The 20,179-nt window shown below is 38.0% G+C and overlaps 1 protein-coding gene across 2 annotated transcripts in view; it reads right to left on the bottom strand.

Moving 5' to 3' along the window:
• Positions 1-18,813, bottom strand: part of NR2C1 (nuclear receptor subfamily 2 group C member 1) — a 40,464-nt gene extending 21,651 nt beyond the window's left edge. The window contains exons 1-8 of one of the 2 annotated variants that reach the window (XM_045553219.1): positions 18,579-18,813; positions 12,415-12,488; positions 10,124-10,354; positions 6,983-7,064; positions 5,215-5,394; positions 4,085-4,232; positions 3,908-3,998; positions 767-951 (exon numbers count right to left, since the gene is read on the bottom strand). In XM_045553219.1, coding sequence (XP_045409175.1) covers positions 767-951; positions 3,908-3,998; positions 4,085-4,232; positions 5,215-5,394; positions 6,983-7,064; positions 10,124-10,354; positions 12,415-12,468 — 971 coding nt within the window. In that variant the 5' untranslated portion in view covers positions 12,469-12,488; positions 18,579-18,813. Of the gene's footprint in view, positions 1-766; positions 952-3,907; positions 3,999-4,084; positions 4,233-5,214; positions 5,395-6,982; positions 7,065-10,123; positions 10,355-12,414; positions 12,489-16,284; positions 16,404-18,578 lie in introns of those variants that run through there. The other variant, XM_045553221.1, reaches the window with a different exon arrangement.
• Between the last annotated feature and the right edge of the window lie 1,366 nt (positions 18,814-20,179).

Below are 20,179 nucleotides of genomic sequence, written 5' to 3'. Positions count from 1 at the left end.
CCCAAATTATCATCTTTAAAGGAAAAAAATTCTAAACTTTAAGACATTTCTAATCGTATGACATTCATTTATCGATCATGTTATTTATAATGTAACCTGTTAGACATTTTATACTAAATGCAGTTTTTCAGTTAAAACTTACTATGTCTTAAATTTTCTAAGTTCAACAGAAATACAGGTTGAGCATATCAATCCTGAAATCTTACTTTTTGAGCACCAACATGAAGCCACAAGTGAAAAGTTCCACACATGACCTCATGTGATGGGTTGTAGTCAAAACACAGGTGCACAGAACATAGTTATTCAGCGTCCCCAAGGGAAAAAAGACTCTCCCAGGGCCCTTCAGCTAAGATACATATTATTTGTGCACACCTAGACTTCTCCATGCAAGCATACACACAGAGGGTAATACAAATGGCATGTGTACAAGCCAGATGTACCAATGGAAGGTTCTCCATGATGACCCATAAGCCAAGACCTACATGCATTAGTCACTGTATTTTCTGCTTGTTCTCTGCTCTGAGGTGTAAAAATATTGTTGAAAATGTCAAAAAGGCCTGCGAGGTACCCACAGGGTAATGCAAATATTCCAAAATCCGAAAAAATCCAAAATCTGATACTTTTGGTGTCAAGTATTTTGGATAAGGGATAATCAATCTGTACTTGTTTTCTGAAACTTCTATAAATAGTATATAATATAAAAATAGTCTAAGAAATACTAAGAGACACTTAAACAAAAGGACACTTAAGGTCAAATAGACCTTACCTTGAAACATCACCACTGGTCTGCATTTCTTGATGAAATTCACACAAAGAGGTATCACCATTGCTTAAGTTTTCAATCATAGACATTTCATTACTATTTTGAGAAAGATCTTTAGTTTTTCCAAGATTTGCTAATGATGTAACCACACTGGCCAATGTACTTAAATCTCCCTGACATGATTCAGCCTTTAAAAAAAAAAAAGGGTATTAAAATTCTGCAAATTGGTATCAGCACATTTTTAAATCTGAAATATCCAATCTAGATTATGAAATGCTGAAAGAAAAGTAAAGTATGATAAATGAAACCTAGATTGTAAAATCAAAGAGCTCAGAGCCTTCAGAAATTTCTTGAGGAAAATATAGTTTAAAAATATCAGTATATTTCTTAAGAAATGTTTATATAAAAATTACTTTAAACCTCAAACTGCACTTAATGGCTAATTTATCCATGTCAAGTCACTTGCTCTAAAAAGAGAAATTAAATTAGACAATTTTTCAAGTTCTCCTCCACATTAAAATTCTGATATTATAATTTCTAAAACTTATTATATAAACTATAAACTTACATAGAATGAAAAGAATACTAGTGAAAAGTGGGGAAAAAGGCAAATGTATTACTGAACAGACTTCAATGATATCAGCTTTTACTAGGCACTATGTTAATTAAATATGTTAAATATCAGCCACTGTGTTGAACACAAAAATAAAAAGAAATTGATCAGATGCCCATTATTCTCTTCACTTTTTTTCTTGCTGGAGCAGAAAAATCTCTTTATATTGTTGATATTGGTATTTTGTTAAACACTGCATACTTTCCTATTTGCCTTCATTTTTTACATTTGTTAATAATGTATATATTCTTTGTGCATTAGCTACAATTCTTTTTATAAAAAAGCATTTTCTTTCCTTAACTCTTCAATTACCCAGAAATAAAACGTGTACAGGAAAGGCAGATGAGTGCTTGATTTTTCTTCCATTTAGTTATCAATTTTCAGAGCAAGCTGATACCCTAGCAACCTCTAATGATAACAGATCTGGTTTTTCTATCATTTTAAATGCATACATTTTTATATATTTGATGTTTTACATATTTGATTTTATTTAATAATTTATTAACTCTTTTCTTAATGTTTTCCCATCCTAACCTATTGAGTGGACCTTCAAGTTGCCTTCTATGTCCTATGGACACAATCCCTTAGTGACATTTTTTTCTATTAATTTTTTTTTTTTTTCGAGATAAGAGTCTTTCTCTGTTGCCCAAGCTAGAATGTGGTGGCATCAGCACAGCTCACAGCAGCCTCAGACTTCTGGGCTCAAGCAATCTCCTGCCTCAGCCTCCCGAGTAGCTGGGACTACAGGTGTGCGCCACCATGCCTGACAAATTTTTTCTATTTTTTTGTAGAGACAAGGTCTTGCTCTTGCTATTGCTGGTCTCAAACTCCTGAACTCAAGTGATCCTCCCACAGGCTACGGTTACAGGCGTAGCAAGTGCAACTAGTCTATTAATACTTTACGGTTTTTATTTTTAGTTTTCTTAATCCTAAAATAATATGTATGTTTCCTTGTTATTTCATATGTTAAAAACAATTTTTTAGTTTATGTGAAACTGATTTTGTTAAGTATTCTTAACAATGCTGTTTAATAGAAATCATCCTATTATCACCAACCAGGAGAATAACCCAACACACTTAGATAGTAAATGGTGGCAGTTGGACTGGCTGACTGCAAAAGCCACTGCTCCAAATAGCCTTCTTACACAGGAACAAATGGCACAGTAGTTACAATTTTTAAGTGTCTTCAACTAAAACTTAGAAGTTTATATATTTTCTTCCATTTAGCAACATGTCTAACTAGATTTTTAACTTTTTGCCACTGAAGACTTAGGCAACATAGAAAAATCTCATCTAGTGACTTTGCAGTTTTTGGCCATTTGTCAGAGAAACTTAACACACAAGGTTGTTATAACAATTTAATATAGAGACATACATGAAAGCCGTGTCGAGGAAAATAGTAGTTTCTCAACAAAACTTAGTTCCCTTTCTTTCCTAAAGGAGTTAATATGTCAGTGAAATTCCAATTACCACTCTAACCATGAATCACATAGACAAGGCTAAGTAAACTCCTATAATTCCCAAAATACATGGTAAGAGGCCAAATTGCCTCACTTAATAATTACATGTGAAAGCCTTAGAGTGTAGACACTCTTATTATTCCCATTACACAGATGAGGAAAGTGAGGCACTTGCTTAACATCATGTGGCTAGTAAGTGGCATATGCAATTTGATTTTGCAGCTCAAGTGTTTAGATTGCCTTAAAGCAACAAGCAACAAATATATAACAAATCTGGCAATAAATAGGATAAATAATCGTATAGGCTATATAAAACCAGATCCCATTACAGGCTGAAAGAAACCCTGATCACAGGCTCCCTAAAAATCTGTTTTCAGGTACGAGTTTTCATGAGAAATTTTTGCTTCTTGTTCTCGTAAGGGGTTTCTGAAAAGCACAGACACTCTACATGTTCAATCTAAATACACAAACCTTTTTTCCTTTAGACCCCTTGTCTAACAAAGAGCTGCTCCGATCTCTAAGAGAACCTGGATGACTTGAATATACCAGGGCGGTCTGGAAAGTATCCAGCCACTGTTAATGTAACAAGAACAGTTACCTGGCTGGATACTTTCTGGACAGCTCTTGCATACTGGAAGAGCTCTTGCAATCCTATGTCTATTCTTGACTCAAGTAGATGTTTTGACTGAGGTGTGCTAAGAATTTTTCCTTTGTCGAAATATTTTAAGTACTTAGGTACTAACAAATCTGTAGGGGAACATAAAAGTAGTATTAAGAATTTTGCACTTATTATAAATTTCTTTTACTGAGGACTTTTATTTCAAGATGAATCAAAAGAAACCAGAAGAATTTTAAGTGTTTGGTGTTTTTATGTTGAAGCTTTAATTTTCCTAGTGAAATAATGAACGTTTTTATCAAATAGTTGATAATTTATGTTTTTAAAAAACAGAAATTTGTAATGGGGAATATTTAAGACCAAATCAGTTGACCAAAGTGATGAAAGAGATAACGAAAATCAAACATTATTAAAAGCTTTAAAAAAATTTACACTCTAAATTATACTAAACACACCTTATCTGGTGTCACCAACACAGTTGACTCAGTTTTTATTCCAGATGGATGAATATTCACAAACATTCCTGAATCTAACAGTCCTGTTGATCTGTAACAAATAAATACATATTTTAGCATTAGTTTCATTGGGAGGAAAAACAAATGACCAGGTACTTAATGTCTGTTTTACTATACCTTGCAGTTTCACTATCTGTTACAAAAGTTGGAGTTGCAGCTAACGGGCTACGAAGGTCTTTTCGGATGTAGATTTTTTCTGTTGAAGCAGCACAGTTGGAAGATTTTTCTCGTGACACTTCAATGGGTTTTCTTTCACACTGAACAGCTACAAAAATATGTTAAACTATTATACGACAATACAAAATTTATAAGCAATTATAAATGTAAACCCTAGCAATGCTGCTAATGAGACATGGTTACCATACTAAACTCTGAAAATAATAATTAGAAATTATGTGCAAGTTGAACAAAGTTGCTTCAGATTAGTAAAACTGGCAACTTTGCATCTCTCGTTCTCTTTTCTCTCCTCACTCCCCTGCACCTGTGGTATATATGTAGAGGGATTCTTCATTTCTTAAAAGCTCACTATCAAGAAGGAAGAACTGAAGTTACGAGTCACGAATCTATATGAGAGATTAAAAATGAAATGAAATTTAATCAGTTGAAAATAATAGTGACAAACACAAAAAGGCCTAAGATAGATTTTTTTTTTAACTAGGGGCAGAGAGAATGAGATGTGATTCAACTGCTTCATCTTTGTTTAAAAAATATAAGTAATATGTTTTATAGGAATTTTATTTCATTATACTTAGGAAATAGTGTAGTGTAGTTAAATGTACATTTTCTTAAAAGGCTAGAATTCAAAAGCTAAGTTCTACCACTTATTAGTTAGACCTAGAACAAATTTCTCAATCTCTGTTTACTCAACTGTAAAATGGATAGCAACAGTACCTACTGCAGAGAATTGCTGAGAGAATAAGTTAATACAGATGCTAAGCACAGTGCCTGGCATAGTGACAGCTCAATCAATATTTGCCATTATCATTATTTTACTAATCACGTTTTAGTAGTTTAATCAAAAAGTAAACCAGTATCAAGTTAGGCTTTTGCCAGGTCAAACTACAATACATGCATGCTACATTAGCCATTCGATAAATACTTGTTGAATAAATAAAACATACATACATATGTATTGTTATATTTTTAGTTCAAAAACTGTAAATTAAAAAGCATGTATTTCACATATTTTAATGTATTACTTTGAATACACTTCTAGTCTGCCAGAATCCTTTAGAGCTAATACATACAGTCTTGTTTCATTCCAAACGCAATACATCTCTGTAACCTGCAGTATTGACAGCGGTTTCGATGGTGTTTATTAATAATACAGTCCTTTGATCCTCGACATGAATACACTAAATTTTTTCGGATACTTCTTTTAAAAAATCCTTTGCAGCCTTCACAAGTTACTGCTCCATAATGACGTCCTAGAGATAAAATGTTTAAGAAAATACAGAAGTCATATTATTTTAGAACAAAAACGAAATAAATCCGTTTCTTCCCTTTAAACAACAATGTATGAGATGAAACAGATTTTTTGAGTTTTTGACACAAAAAACATTTTTAGGAGTTATTAAACAGAAAATGAAACAACTATATTCTCTGATAAAATAATATGAAATATTTTTAATTTTGTAAGGTAAGCTTAACAATGGTATAGAAAATTTGGAAAAGAGAACTAAATCATCCATAATTCCATTATTTAACATAAAAACTATTTTTACTTCTGAGATCACTTACAAATTTTAGTTTTGTTGAATATCGTATTACAGACATTTTAACCTGAAAACTATGCTCCAGAAAAAGGGATGTCAGCTAGTATGTGAAATATAAAAATACCTCCTCACTGTAAGTTTCACTTTTGAAATTTTTGAAGAAATCTTTTATACTTTGATTAACCTGTTATTCACAAACAATTTCTTTTGCATACCTATTAAAGAATCGAACACACTCTAGAAAAACCTCTAATGGAGTTTTTGTAATAAAGCTTTGGAAAAGATTAACAGAAACAAACTGGGCCCTTAAACTATATCCCACTGGCATTTCTGAATGTACATGAGCAGACATGTATTTCTGGCATGAAGTAACAAAGGACAGAAATAAAATGACTTAACCCTGAACACTAGTAGAAACAGGCTTTGAGAATAGCCTGCTCAGTTATGAAGAGAATTAAAAAAAGGTTAATCAGAGTTTTCTCTCTTAACCTCAATAACTCAAATTACGCTGTATTCTGGAACAGAATATATTAAGAATCACAAGTCATTTTTAAATGCTTTGTCAAATTTTCTAGTTTTCATATTCAGAAGTTTTTCTACATGGTTACTTTCAACAAGTGAAACTTTTATAATCCATTGAAATATGCATTTTATGTCATTACACAAATCAAATTAAACTGAAGTAAAAAAAAAAAGGTGATTAAAAAACTTTAGGAACCCAAGTGCCCATCAGTACATGAGTGGATTAATAAAATGTGGCATATCTATACCATGGAGTTCTACTCAGCCACAAAAAACAATGGTGACATAGCACCTCTTGTATTATCCTGGATAGAGCTGGAACCCATTCTACTAAGTGAAATATCCCAAGAAGGGAAAAAGCACCACCACATGTACTCACCATCAAATTGGTATTAACTGATCAACACTTAAGTGCACATTTAGTAGTAACATTCATAGGGTGTCAGGCAGGTGGGAGCGGGGAGGAGGGGATGGGTATATTCACACATAATGGGTGTGTTGCGCACCATCTGGGGGATGGACATGCTTGAAGCTCTTACTCGGGTGAGGCAAAGACAATATATGTAACCTAAACATTTCTACCTCCGTAATATGCTAAAATAAAAAAAAAATTAAAAAAAAAAAAAAACTTTGGGGAAAAATTAAATTTCATAGGCTACAAATATGAACCATAAAAATCACATGCTCCTTTATTTTTTTTTTACTTTTAGAAGAAACATAATACCGTGGTAGCTATTTTAACAAAACAACACATACAGGAGGTTATTTTTAACTTTACCTGATGCTTTGTCTCCACATACGACACAAAGATCAAAAACCTTATTTGGTCCCTGGTCTGTGGAAGAATTATCTGTTAAGAGCTTAAAAAAAAAAAATTGTTACTCAATAACACTCTCATTCTGTCAAAAAATTAAAGAACAGTCAGTCTTCCTTTTTTACTTTCTTTTTCACAAGTTACTCTTAAACTTCGAACTCTATGACTATATATATATATCAATTAAACTAGTTATAATTTTCTTTATACATAGGTGAAAATTTCAATGTTATAAGAAACAAAGACATTAAGAATATCTTGTAATTTGTTCTATAACAATTCCATTAAAGTAACCAAATTGTTCAACACACCAATACCTGAATATTTTTAATGCATTTTACCCATTAAACACTAAATATCAGTCATATGGAACATGTCAAATTATTGCAGCAGTTATCAGTCCTAAGATAAAATTTGTCTTTAAAGAGCTCAGAACCTTTCCACATGGAATGACATGACAAAATAAGCTTATAATAGCATAAAAAGATAACTCTGAACTTTTTAAACAGGAAAGGCGCTGTAAATGAATTTTGTTGAATAACTAATAATAATTATGAAAATATAACTGCTATACAAAGGTATAAATTTTTCATTAATAAGATCTAGGTTAGAAGTAGATTAAGAGCATGCATTTTGGAGTCTGATAAAGGATAGCATATCAGGGACTAGAAATGGGGCTAGGGGGGATGGCTTTAAGCAAATTATTAAGCCTCTTAAATTATATAAAGAGCTTGGCCGGGCCTGGTGGCTCACGCCTGTAATCCTAGCGCTCTGGGAGGCCGAGGCAGGAAGATCGTTTGAGCTCAGGAGTTCGAGAGCAGCCTGAGCTAGAGTGAGACCCTGTCTCTACTAAAAAAAAAAAAAAAAAGAAAGTAATTAGCTGGACAACTAAAAATATGTATAGAAAAAATTAGCCGGGCATGGTGGTGCATGCCTGTAGTCCCAGCTACTCGGGAGGCTGAGGCAGGAGGATTGCTTGAGCCCAGGAGTTTGAGGTTGCTGTGAATTAGGCTGATGCCACGGGCACTTACTCTAGCCTGGGCAACAGAGTAAGACTCTGTCTCAAAAAAAAAAAAGAAAAAGAAAAGAAATTATATAAAGAGCTCATCACTAGGCACAGCTAATAGGATATTTGCAAAGGAATACTAGAATTTCTTCTTTTAGATTTATCTTTCAACCTTTTCATCATTTTCTTTCATTCTTTTGAAATGTGAATAAATCATCAATTCAATCTAAAAAAATATGATATGAGACCAGCCTGGGCAACATGGCCAGAACCCATCTCTACAAAAAAAAGTTAAAAAATTAGCCAGGTGTGGTTGTGCACCTGTAATTCCCAGCTACCCAGGAGGCTGAGGCAAGAGGATCACTTGACCCCAGGAGTTGGAAGCTGCAGTGAGCTATGATTGCGCCACTGCACTACAGCTTGGGCGATAGAGCAAGTCTCTAAAAAAATAAATAAATAAACAAATAAAAATTAAAAATGTAATATGGTATTTAGTAAACACTTTAACCCTGCTTTAAAACAAAAAAGTAGTCCTCTACTTTTACTCTTTTTTTCACTTAGGTTGTGAATGCCTTCAGGAGAAATTCTGATTTTAAGAACTTTAAATGGTTCTTAAAATGACTGTCCTGTACTATTTGACACGTAACATCATTCCTTCTTATATAACCACAAAAATCCATCTTCAATAAGTATTTAAACAAAACAAAAACTTCTGATATTTGATGATCTTTGAAAGCATCTATGACAAGTATCACTCTTTTCTTTAATAGAATACCTACTGCAAATGGTGCTAATCTTTTATCTGCTATCATTCTTAAGGGTAGAAGAGATATTGAGAGGTTAAGGGAGTTTGCCCACATCCCATCTTTGGTCATTAGATCCAAAATGAAATCTTCTTGGCCCTGGGGAATTCTAACCTCTACCTGTTTCACCTTTCATTGCTTTTAGAAGTGATCCATAAAGTAGGCAAAGTACCAATATCATCTTTAAAACAGAGATTTCTTTTTTTTTTGCCTTGTCTTTGTCAGGCAGAGAATCTTTTTTTAAAGGAAGTAACTTTACAATGGAGAAACCTGACAAATACCAAACCACTTCAGCCAGGTGATCAAAGTGAACCTTACCAGCCATAAATCATGTTGAAATTAAGTACCTTTTATACGATGTGATAAAGTAGCACTTAACCTATGTAATCTTCCTCCCCAAAACCCATAAGCTCTGTCCAATCATGAGCAAAACATGAAAGTCCAGTAGTGGGGTATTCTACAATATACCTGACCAGTACTTCTCAAAACTGTCAAGGTCATTGAAAAAAAAGCAAAAGTCTGAGAAACTGTCCTAGCCATGAGTACCCTATGGAGACATGACAAGTAAATGCAACATGGTATCCTGGAACAAAAAAGACACTAGGTAAAAACTGAGGAAAGCCTAAAAGCCAGTGAACTTTAGTTAATAATGTATTAATATTGTTTACTAATTTTAATAAATATATCATACTAACATAAAATGTTAATAGAGGAAACTGTGTGTTGGGGGGATAATATGGGAACTCTGTACCATCTGTTAAACTTTTTTGCAAATTTAAGACTGTTCTAAAAAATCAAGTCTATTAAAAAATTAGCCAGGAGTGGTGGTGTGCACCTGTAGTTCCAGCTACTTGGAAGACTGAGGCAGGAGGATCGCTTGAGCCCTGGGGTCTGAGGTTGCTATGAGCTAGGCTGATGCCACGGCAATCTAGCCTGGGCAACAGAGTGAGACTCTGTCTCAGAAAAAAAAAAAAACAACCCCCCCCCCCAAAAGAAAACAGTTCTGTGAGCTCTCTATATCCTTTATTAAATCCCTTTCTGGCCACACTAGCCAGAATGGATCCTAACGTATGCAAAGAACCTACTAATGTGAGTGTGAGGACTGTGAGGCAAAAGTATAGTGGCCCAAAGGAGAGGGCTGTCACCATAGATACTCTGCACTTCATATAACTTTACACAAGATTTTTTTTTTCCTACCAAATATGCATATATCTAAAGTCTTAATGGCAAGACTTACAATATGTATTTTACTTTTTTCCAAGTGTAAGATGAAAAGACATTTCTATAGTTATTTACCTGGAGGTGTTGTGCAGACAAATCAGGAGTGGTAAAAAATAGCTGGTTGACACCTGCTGCATCTGGAGTTGTGAGGAAAACTTTTCCTGCAGTGGAATCTTGCCTGGCCAGAATGACTTTGCTTGGAGTAGAGGCATCATGATTTGTCAGAATGAACTGCTTGCCTTGTGTATTATGGTCAAGTGCTGTCACAATCTGGATTTTCTGCCCAGTTTGCTGCTCTGTAACAATCTAACACAACCATGTCAAATTAATAATCAATTTAACTCAATCTTTTTTCTCTAATGACACAATTTTCTTCCAACCTAGGAAATCACACCATTACATATACATATGTTCACTATAATACACACACACTCACATACACCCTTTTTAAACTAGCAATTCTACTTCCATAAAATTCTACCCTACAGAAATAAACAAATGTGCAAATAATTAAGGTATGATAGTAGGAACATTTTGACCTATTTTGATTCTTTCCCCCACTTCCCTCCCACCATTCATTTAGACAAACATATATTTTGTTTGTCTAAATATGCTTATGTATATTTGCATTCTACTTGCTGTTCTGCATCCTGGGATGTGGTGGTGAACCAAAAAAAACTGTTGCCCTCATGATGCTTTTATTTTAGCGGGGAAAGACAAATAATAAATAAGCAAATAATAATATTGTCAGGTGGTACTAAGTGCTATGAAGAAAATCAAGGCAAGGTAAAGTGAGACACTGACAGAATGAGGACAGTGAAGGAAGCTCTAAGGAGATGACTATTTTTGCACAGACCTGAGTGAAGAAACACACCAAAGTCTAGGACCACGTAGAGGGAAGGGCAGCCCAGGAAAGGAAATAAAACAGGTAAGGTATCCCTCGCGAAGGAGGGAGTGTGTCTGAGAAAACTGAGGCACAAAGCCCAGCCATGGAGTGAAACAGAGTGGAAGACAGGAACTACGGTAGGAGATGGGATCTGAGCGACACCTGGGGCCAGATCTTATAGGACTTTTAGGCCCGCAAGTCTAGGTTTCCTACTGTGTAAACTGGAGAGTCACTGGGGGGTTTGGAGCAGAGGAGTGGCAGGATCTTCTTTTTTTAAAAAAGGATCACTCTGGATTTAGTGTGAAGAACAGATGTGAATGTTAAAGAGTAGAATTAAGGGAGATCAGAAAGGATGACATTGCAAATTGTTAGTATCTGGTTATTACATATGGGGAGAGATACTGGCCAGGAACAGAGTAGTAGCCATACTGGGGGTGAAAAATGATCAAATTTGGGATTTTTTTGGAAGAGAGAGGTGACAGGATGTGCTGATGAACTGGAGTGGAATATGAGGAAAGAAGAAACAAAGATGACTACAAAACTTTGGCCTGAACAACGGGGAGGACAGAACTGCCATCTGCTGGGATGGAGCTAATGTCTGGTTTAACAGAAGCTGGACTCTTGTATCTGCCTCTTCATTTAATCTGTTCGAATATGTTGTTTTGATTAAATTACATAAAGAAAATCCAGCCTCACATTTATTGGTTGAGAGGGGGAAGGGTATTTTAACAGCCTTTTCACACTGTGGAAATTGTTCTTTGATACTACACCAAAATTCAACAAGTGGTAGCTTTTTAAAGGTTAGTTGCAATGTGGGATCAGAAACTATATTAAAATCTGTTGGTCTATCCTGCAATTTGAATGGATCCTTTTCTTACGCATGATTTTGTAATATGCACTGGTCATTTGGAAAACAGTGGTTCACTGAGTTATGTATACCTTTAAATAATGACAGATTTCATCATATATCATCACATGTCATATAGCTTGTGGAAAATTCTACTATATACTTGTGAGAGAATAATAGTGAAAAGATAAATAATAGTTTAGTATTATTATGAAAACAGTTTTGACCTTGATGACTCTCTGAAAGAGTCCCTAGACGATACTTTGAGAAACTCTAGATTATGGTACCTTTTCCTAAGGAATAGGGCTGTACTGACATAAACTAACTCTTACTGGTCCATCAAAACTGGCCTCAGATTTTGTATCCTCGAAAATATATTCCCTGGTCAGGTCCCTACCCACTCTACAATGCTTCATTGGCTGTTTTTCTTCTTTTCTTCACCCTATACAATCATCTATCATAGCACTTACCACATTCTGTTGCAACTCTTGATTATTCAACTATCTTTCACTAACTTGAAAAGCTATCTTAGCGGATATCTTTTATATCTGCATCTCCAGAACTTAGCATATACATTTATTGTAAATAATAGAAGTTTGGTGAGTCAGTGAATGAACTGTAAAGTAGACCTACCTCTCCCATTTGTTGCTCAATAATTTGATGTGCAATTTCTTCTATGGTTGCCATGATCTAAAAGCTGAAATGTCCTGCCAAAAATAAAAAAAAAGCTTTTTAATAATTATACTCATAAAAACATATTTAATGAAGAATTTACAAGTAAAATTATATGATGTTTAGGACTTGCTTTGAAACAATCCAGTTGGGGTGGGTAGGATTGGGAGAGATTAGACAAAATATAACACAATTGGTCAAATACTGACAATTGTTGGACACAGTCACCCGGTGAAGTTTATATATATGGGTTTATGAAACTATTGTCTCTGCTTTTGTATACTCTGAAAATGTCTATTAACAAAACTATTCAACACCTAGCAATTTCCTTTTCAAATATACTGAAGCCTAAACAGAACTCTGATATAGAAAAGGAGTTGTAGTTTATTAATTTAAATAAGGGCAACCCTATCTGTGAACAAACTCATCACTGCAGCCATTTAACACACTCTTTTATCAATATTCTATAAAAAACTAAAAAGAAAAAAATCACATCCATTAAAAGATTTCTCTAGAATTTTGTGATTTTTCTTCATTAGTGGTAATCTCTTATATAAATATTCAGGTTAATTTGAATTTAATGCATAACTGTCTCCAAATGAATTTGAGAGCCTGTAAGATTAATGGACTGACTTTGAATTTTGCTTTTTCTCTACATCATGCAGTGAAGAATACAAAATTTTATCTGTCACTTTATATTGTTTATATCATATATTCACTAATATTCTATAATTATAATAATAACCAAATTATGTGAATTTTCTTTTAGTGACTTAAAAATTTTAAATTCATCAATTAATTGTGCTAAAAGCAATACTCAATATTTAGCTTGATTATTCAATTATCTCTCACTAGACTGAAATGGGGTGGCCCTAATCTCTCTGAAACCAACAGAGGAAGAGACAGCTTTGCTCCCTGGGGTCCTGTGCCCTTTGAACCTATGGTGACTGTTACAGCCTGGCTGACCTCTGATCCACCTTTGGAGTCATTCTTCTCTGTTCTTGAAGGACAAAGTTCGTAGCTGGATAGTTCTACTGCCCCATCCTGCAAAATCCCACAAGTCCAACAGCCTTCCTTTATTTCATCCCATCTCTGTCTCCTTCAGTAGAAGCTTGGCAACATTCCGGTTGGAATAACCTCCCTGGCCTCCCATGCAATTCATGGAGGTCTAAGCCAAAAGACAAGAGAGTCCTTCGATTTTTCCTGGCTTCTAACGAGATGGCTGATTGTATCCATAAGTCATACATCTATTAACATAATCTCTTTAGAGATGATTGTCCAGTTATATCCTTGGTAGTCTCTCCAGAATGAGCCGCCTCATTTTTTGCAATATGAATGGGCTAAGAATTTTCCAAATCTTCAACCTCTGGCTCCATTTTCCTTAACAATTCCTTCTTCAACTTTTCTCTCTCCTCTCACATTTTACTATAAACAGCAAGAAGAAACCAGACTGTGCCTTCAACAGTATGCTTAGAAACAATCCCCTTAACTAGATATTCTAGTTCATCCCTTACAAGTTCTACCCCCTATAAATTACTAGAACATAATTCAATCAATTTCCCTGCCACCTTTCCTCCAGTGTCCAGTAACATATTCCTTATTTCCTGAGACTTCACCAGAAGCACCTTTGATATTCACATTTCTATCAATCTGCTGTTCATGATGATATATCTCTAAGATGACAGAAGCCTTCTCTATAGCTCTCCTCTCTTTGTTCTGAACCCTTACCAGAATTACTGGTAATAGCCATATTTCCATTAATACTTCTTCAAGGCAATCTAGGCTTTTTAAAGCATGCACCTGAAAACTCTTCCAGGGCTGTACACATCAGCAAGTTCTAAATATTTCGGTATTTTACACTAGCAACCAATTTCCTAGTACCAAAATCTGTACTGGTTTGCTAGGGCTGCCATAACACAGCACCATAGATCAGGTGGCTTTAACAGGAATTTATTTTATCACAATTCTGGAGGTTAGAAGTTTGAGATCAAGATGTCAGCAGGGTTGGCTTTTTTTGAGATCTCTTTCCTTGGTCCATAGATGGGGTCTTTCTCCCTGTGTCTTCACTCTGAGTGTCTGTGTCACTATCTCCTCTTCTTTGGGGGACACCAGTCATTTTGGATTATGGTCCACTCTAATGACCTCATTTTAACTCAGCTATGTCTTTAAACACCTTATCTCCAAATATAGTCAATTCTGAGGTGCTGGAGGTTAGCACTTCAACATATGAATTTGGGGGGAGGGGGCAGACACAATTCAGCCCATAACCCTCAGGCATAGACCCAGTAACAAATGTGCAAGATCTATGTGAAGAAAGCTTTAAAAGGCTACCCAAGGACAAGAAAAGCTGTATCTGGAAGGACATTTAAGAAAATGGTTACAATGACTACCTCCAAGGAAAGGAATTGGAAGTCTGGGAACAGGGATGGAAGGAAGACTTATTTTTGACCAAATAAGTCTTTGTTCCTTTTAAATTTTGCTTAAATACAACCATTAACACAAAAAATAATTACAAATTACAAAAAATACTTTAAGAAATCTTTTCCAGAAATTCTAAAATCAACACCAGTGTATCAGCACACTACTCTAAGAACCTACCTCATAATGACAGCTTAGGTAGATGAACTATTAATATTTGTATACGTCGTTTGATGACTTAAAAGCACACGAATAAGAAAGCCTGAATTCAAATATCAGTACAATTTTATGAGCTAACAATTATTACAAGATCAGCTATTATTTCAGTCAAATAGACCAGAGCATAATGTGTGATGTATATGTGTGTATGTATATATGCATGTATAGGTTCATGTTTAATTGTGTACTCTGTCATTAGCAATGTTATAGGTAACACAATGCCAATGGACTTGAATGGTACTCTTGAGCTGTGGTCCTCAACCCCTGGGCCCAGTTCTCAGCCTGTTAGGGACCAGGCCACAGAGCTCTGCGGCTGCCCGCCTCCACCCCAAAACTGTCTTCCATGAAACTCAGGAAAAGGGGGCACGCAGCAGGAGGTGAGCAGCGAGCAAGCAAGTGAAGCTTCATCTGTATGTACAGCCACTCCCCGTCGCTGGCATCACCGCCTAAGCTTCCCCCTCTACCCCTGGAAAAACTGTCTTCCATGAAACAGGTTCCTTGGGGACTGCTTGAGTACCGAATTCCCAGCTATTCCGATTTTCTTCTGTTTAGGAAAAAAGAGACAGATACTGCAGTGGGTTCTTAATCTTTTTTAGGAGTTACAGACTCCTTAGAGATTCTGACTAAAACTGTACACTTTCCTCAGAAAAATATATACATACATATATTTGGTGGATTCCATATTTGTAATCCAGCACATCAATTTTCTAATTCTTTCTGTACAAACCCTCTGCACTACTACAGTACTCTAGAGCTCTTATATTGCATTATACCGCCATATAATCCAAACTGTTCAGCAACAGAAGACTCAGGGAAAGTTTTTAGAATATTTGCTTTACATACTGTACATCTCAATTTGTGTTGAGCAAAACAGTAACGAGAGCACTCTGCAGAACAGATTCGGACTAGAAAGGCAGATTTAAAAAAACCTTTCCCTTTTTTACCTCTCCCCAACAAAACACATCTTCCATTGTGACCCCAATCTACCACAGCCTATTTATAAAGCCCATTGAGTGTCTGTCAACCAACTAGTTATCTTAAGATTCAAGTCTAGGAAGGCACAGATGCAGTGATATAAAGTCAAATCTATAATCCCATTTTGATCATTACCTATTTCCCCTCCTAAACTATCCATAAATATAATATATACTTGGGGGAGAAAATATATACTGCTAGGATAGTGGTAGAGCTGACCTTGGGAAAAATTGGAGGTGGGATCTCAGATGCTGTCAAGAATCTCCCTGTTTCGGCCCCGGGTGGTAGCTCACGCCTGTAATCCTAGCACTCTGGGAGGCCAAGGCGGGTGGATCGTTTGAGCTCAGGAGTTCAAGACCAGCCTGAACAAGATGCGAGACCCCGTCTCTACTAAAAAATAGAAAGAAATTAGCTGGACAACTAAAAAAAAAAAATATATATATATATATATATATATATATATATATAAATTAGCCAGGCATGGTGGCACATGCATGTAGTCCCAGCTACTCAGGAGGCTGAGGCAGGAGGATCGCTTGAGCCCAGGAGTTTGAGGTTGCTGTGAGCTAGGCTGACGCCACGGCACTCTAGCCAGGGTGACAGAGTGGGACTCTGTCTCAAAAAAAAAAAAAAACAAAAAAAGAATCTCCTTGTTTCTATTCTCAGCTTTTATGCGGCTTCTTTTTTCAATGTTGTAAAGCATCAGAAAAGGAAAAGTAGTCTTCTCCAATTCCAATTTAAAAATCCTTGTAATGTTTTCTGATTGGCCCAGCTTAGATTATATGTTCATGTTTTGGATTAATCACCATAGTTGGGCCAAGAGGAAAGGGAGTTATGATTGGCAGCTTCCATTTTTGGAAGGTCTGTTTCCCAAAAGGTGGAGACTAGCCTAGCATAGATATGACTACAGATGGAATTATCATGAGCTAGGCAACCACTTAAATTTATTTCTACTCCTGATACACAGAACTCTTCAGCCAAAAGTCCACTGAGCACCACTAGATTATTCAAAGAATTTAAATCACTACTGACTCCAAATTTCTGTTGTTAGTTGGGGAAATCTCCAAAAGAAAGGGGAAAAAACTCTATTCTTATAAAATACTACACCAAGAGGTCTACTTTTGGCCACAATCGGATGAAGGTCCTTCTGATTTCTTGTAAATTTCTTCAGTAAATGACAAATTTAGCTAAACAGTTAAGCTGTCTGAAATAATCTCCAAACTAGAATTTCCAGAGAATTCTCAAAATTTTGCTTTGTTCCCCGCAAAGAAACATGCTATAAACATAACAAAACAAAAATGGTAAAAGGGCCCAAGGAGTGAGGGGCAAGGCAGCCTTGCAATCCTCAACATTCGAAACTTAAAGACGGGAGTTTAAGGACCCTGCTGTACTGACACACAGAATCTTCTTGATGGGGACGGACTACTGACAGAGTTCGAAAAGAATGAAATTAGCTTTTATTTTATTCCCAGCTTTAATCAAGGAGGCTCATAAGGAGGGATACAGTAACAGGGAAGAGAAACACACAATTTTGAATGTTTTCTGAAGAAAATTAAAAAGGAATCATTATTCTTTTTTGAGACGGAGTCTCACTCTGTTGCCCAGACCGGTGTGCAGTGGAGTCGTCATAGCTCACTGCAGCCTCGGACTCCTGGGCTCAGGCCATCCTCCCACCTCAGCCTCAGCCTCAAATACGAAGGCTTATTTGCAACTTGTGGAGGCACAAAATTCCTGAAGGCCTTAATTTCAAGTCTTTTTGCTTTTCTGTTCCAGTTACTTGTTTACAGGCTGACCTACTTATTGAAGGTTATCGGACAACTTGGCAACATTTGTATTTTATAAAAGTATATTTGTTGAGTTGGAGGAAGGGCTTCTAAACAAAAGAGCTACTGGAAGCTCGGACGTGCCCGGCGCAGTGAGGACCCTGGACCATTCCATTTTTTTTTCCTCAATAAATAGACAGCGGCTACTCCCGCCCCGTCTGTGGTAAAAGAAAAGTGCAAGCGGAGGGCGTCATTCTGTCCGTCCCGTGTAGGCACGAGAATCAGCGAGCGGCCCCGGGGAAGGGGGATAAAGCCTGGCCCGCAGCCCCGGAGCAGAAGGCCAGGCTCCTCCCAGTCCCGCCCGTACCCGCCGTGCGCCCTCGGGCCGGGCCGCAGCCGCCTGGGGCTGGGGAGGCTGCGGCGCGGAGACGGAAGTTTTTCCTGTAGGTGAAAGGTCAGAGGCGCCGCGGGAGAGGCGGCCGTGCGCGCCGAGGCGCTCGCGGGCTGTCCCGCGCCCCGCCGCCCCGGCCGCTCTCGGTGCCTCAGGCGTCCGGCCCGCCACTCCGGCCGCTCTCCGCGCTCCCAGCCCAAGCCGAGCAACCCGCCGCGGCACCACCACACGGACCGGCCCCAGCGGCCGGAGCCCGCCGGCTGTGCCGGGGCGCCAGGGCTGCGTCGGTTGGCAGTTAGGAGGAAGGAGTACCCCCGCCCCCGTCGCGGGCGCTCGTCTCTCCACCCAGCGCTTCTTACCTGCGCCTCTCCGCCGCCCTACTCTTGCGGCGGGCGCCGACCCGACAGTCCTGCCGCGGCGGCTGCTGGGTCAGGGGCGCTCCAGGAGGAGAAGTTGGAAAAAGCTGAAGGGAAGGGGGATCAAAGATAAGGGGGGAGGGACCTTTCTGGGTTTGTGTATTTGTGGGGGGGGTCAGAGTTCGTGACCCCTCCTTCTGCTCGGCAGTGCGCGATCCCGCCCGCGCCTGCGCATTGGCGAAGAGAAGCAGCGAGAGGAGGTCGTGACGTTCCCCGGGTGGGGTGGAGTTATCCGACAGCCGAGCCGCGGCTCTGAAAGTCGACCGCCCCCTGTCGGCTTGGAGGGAGACGGCGCGTTGTGTTTAGCATCAGGTTTGCCAAAGGTGGTTATTAAAGGAAATTTTGAATCATCGTTTCAGATTTGAGTAATAAATAACGCAGTCGGTTTCAGGCAGTTCTGTTTCTGATTTCTGGAAAACTGGGCTCTGTTAGAGGCTCTCTCTGGATAGATTCCAGTCAGATATTTAAACTTTCTTTAGGCTGGTAGTGAGTTATCTCACTTGATCGTTCACAGTTAGAGACTGAATTTCTTATTCTACTACTTTCCCACCTCCTCACTGTAAGGTTTTTGGATGGTCGGCGCCAGACAAAAAGAGCAGAATTGTAAGGGGTAAGCAACCAGGCTTTATTGGGGCGCTTCCCGGCGAGGGCAACGGGTCCCAAGAGAGGGGCCCAACCGAGGCTCACGGGTCCGAGAGAGGGGCCCAAGAAGTCGCACCGCCCAGAAGTCGTGTGTGGGCTTATATATGTTTTAGAGCTGGGGGATGGGGGTCTTTTGGCACGAAGAGTTAGGAATTTTCCATTACTGTTTTAGGGTGGGTATTGAGAACTAGGAGGGGCTGGTGGTATGTATGGATTCCAGGAACTGAGACCCTTATCAGGGTAACCATCCAGGTGTGGCTATTCTTTAACTTAGCTGGGCCCTGCAAGCATTGTTTTACGCAGGCTGGTGGGCTTCTTCTTTTTTGCATTAGGGAGGGGAGGGGTGCCCGCCACCAGCCTTACACTCACTACTTTACTTGACTAGTTGTAAAAAATAAAATAAACTTCCTTTAGCCGGGCACGGTGGCTCACGCCTGTAATCCTAGCACTCTGGGAGGCCGAGTGGGGAGGATTGCTCAAGGTTAGGAGTTCGAGACCAGCCTGAGCAAGAGCGAGACCCCTGTCTCTACTAAAAATAGAGAGAAATCATCTGGATAGCTAAAAATATATATAGAAAAAATTAGCCGGGCATGGTGGCGCATGCCTGTAGTCCCAGCCACTCGGGAGGCTGAGGCAGGAGGATCGCTTGAGCCCAGGAGTTTGAGGTTGCTGTGAGCTAGGCTGACGCCATGGCACTCACTCTAGCCCGGGCAACAGAGCAAGACGCTGTCTCAAAAAAAAAACCAAAAAAAACAAAAAAACAACTTCCTTTAAATATAACAAACAGAGACAGAATCATGTATAGTGAAGCAACGTTTTACTTGTCGACTATTGTGAGTAAAGAGACATAATGGCTGAAGAGAGCAAGAATATAATCTCTAGAATGTAAGCGACCCAAAGGC

The sequence above is a fragment of the Lemur catta genome, chromosome 6 (genome assembly GCF_020740605.2).
Source record: "Lemur catta isolate mLemCat1 chromosome 6, mLemCat1.pri, whole genome shotgun sequence".
NCBI classification, from domain to species: Eukaryota; Metazoa; Chordata; class Mammalia; order Primates; family Lemuridae; genus Lemur; species Lemur catta.
The sequence above is the reverse complement of the archived record's forward strand: the minus strand, read 5'-3'. Positions and strand labels throughout refer to the sequence as shown.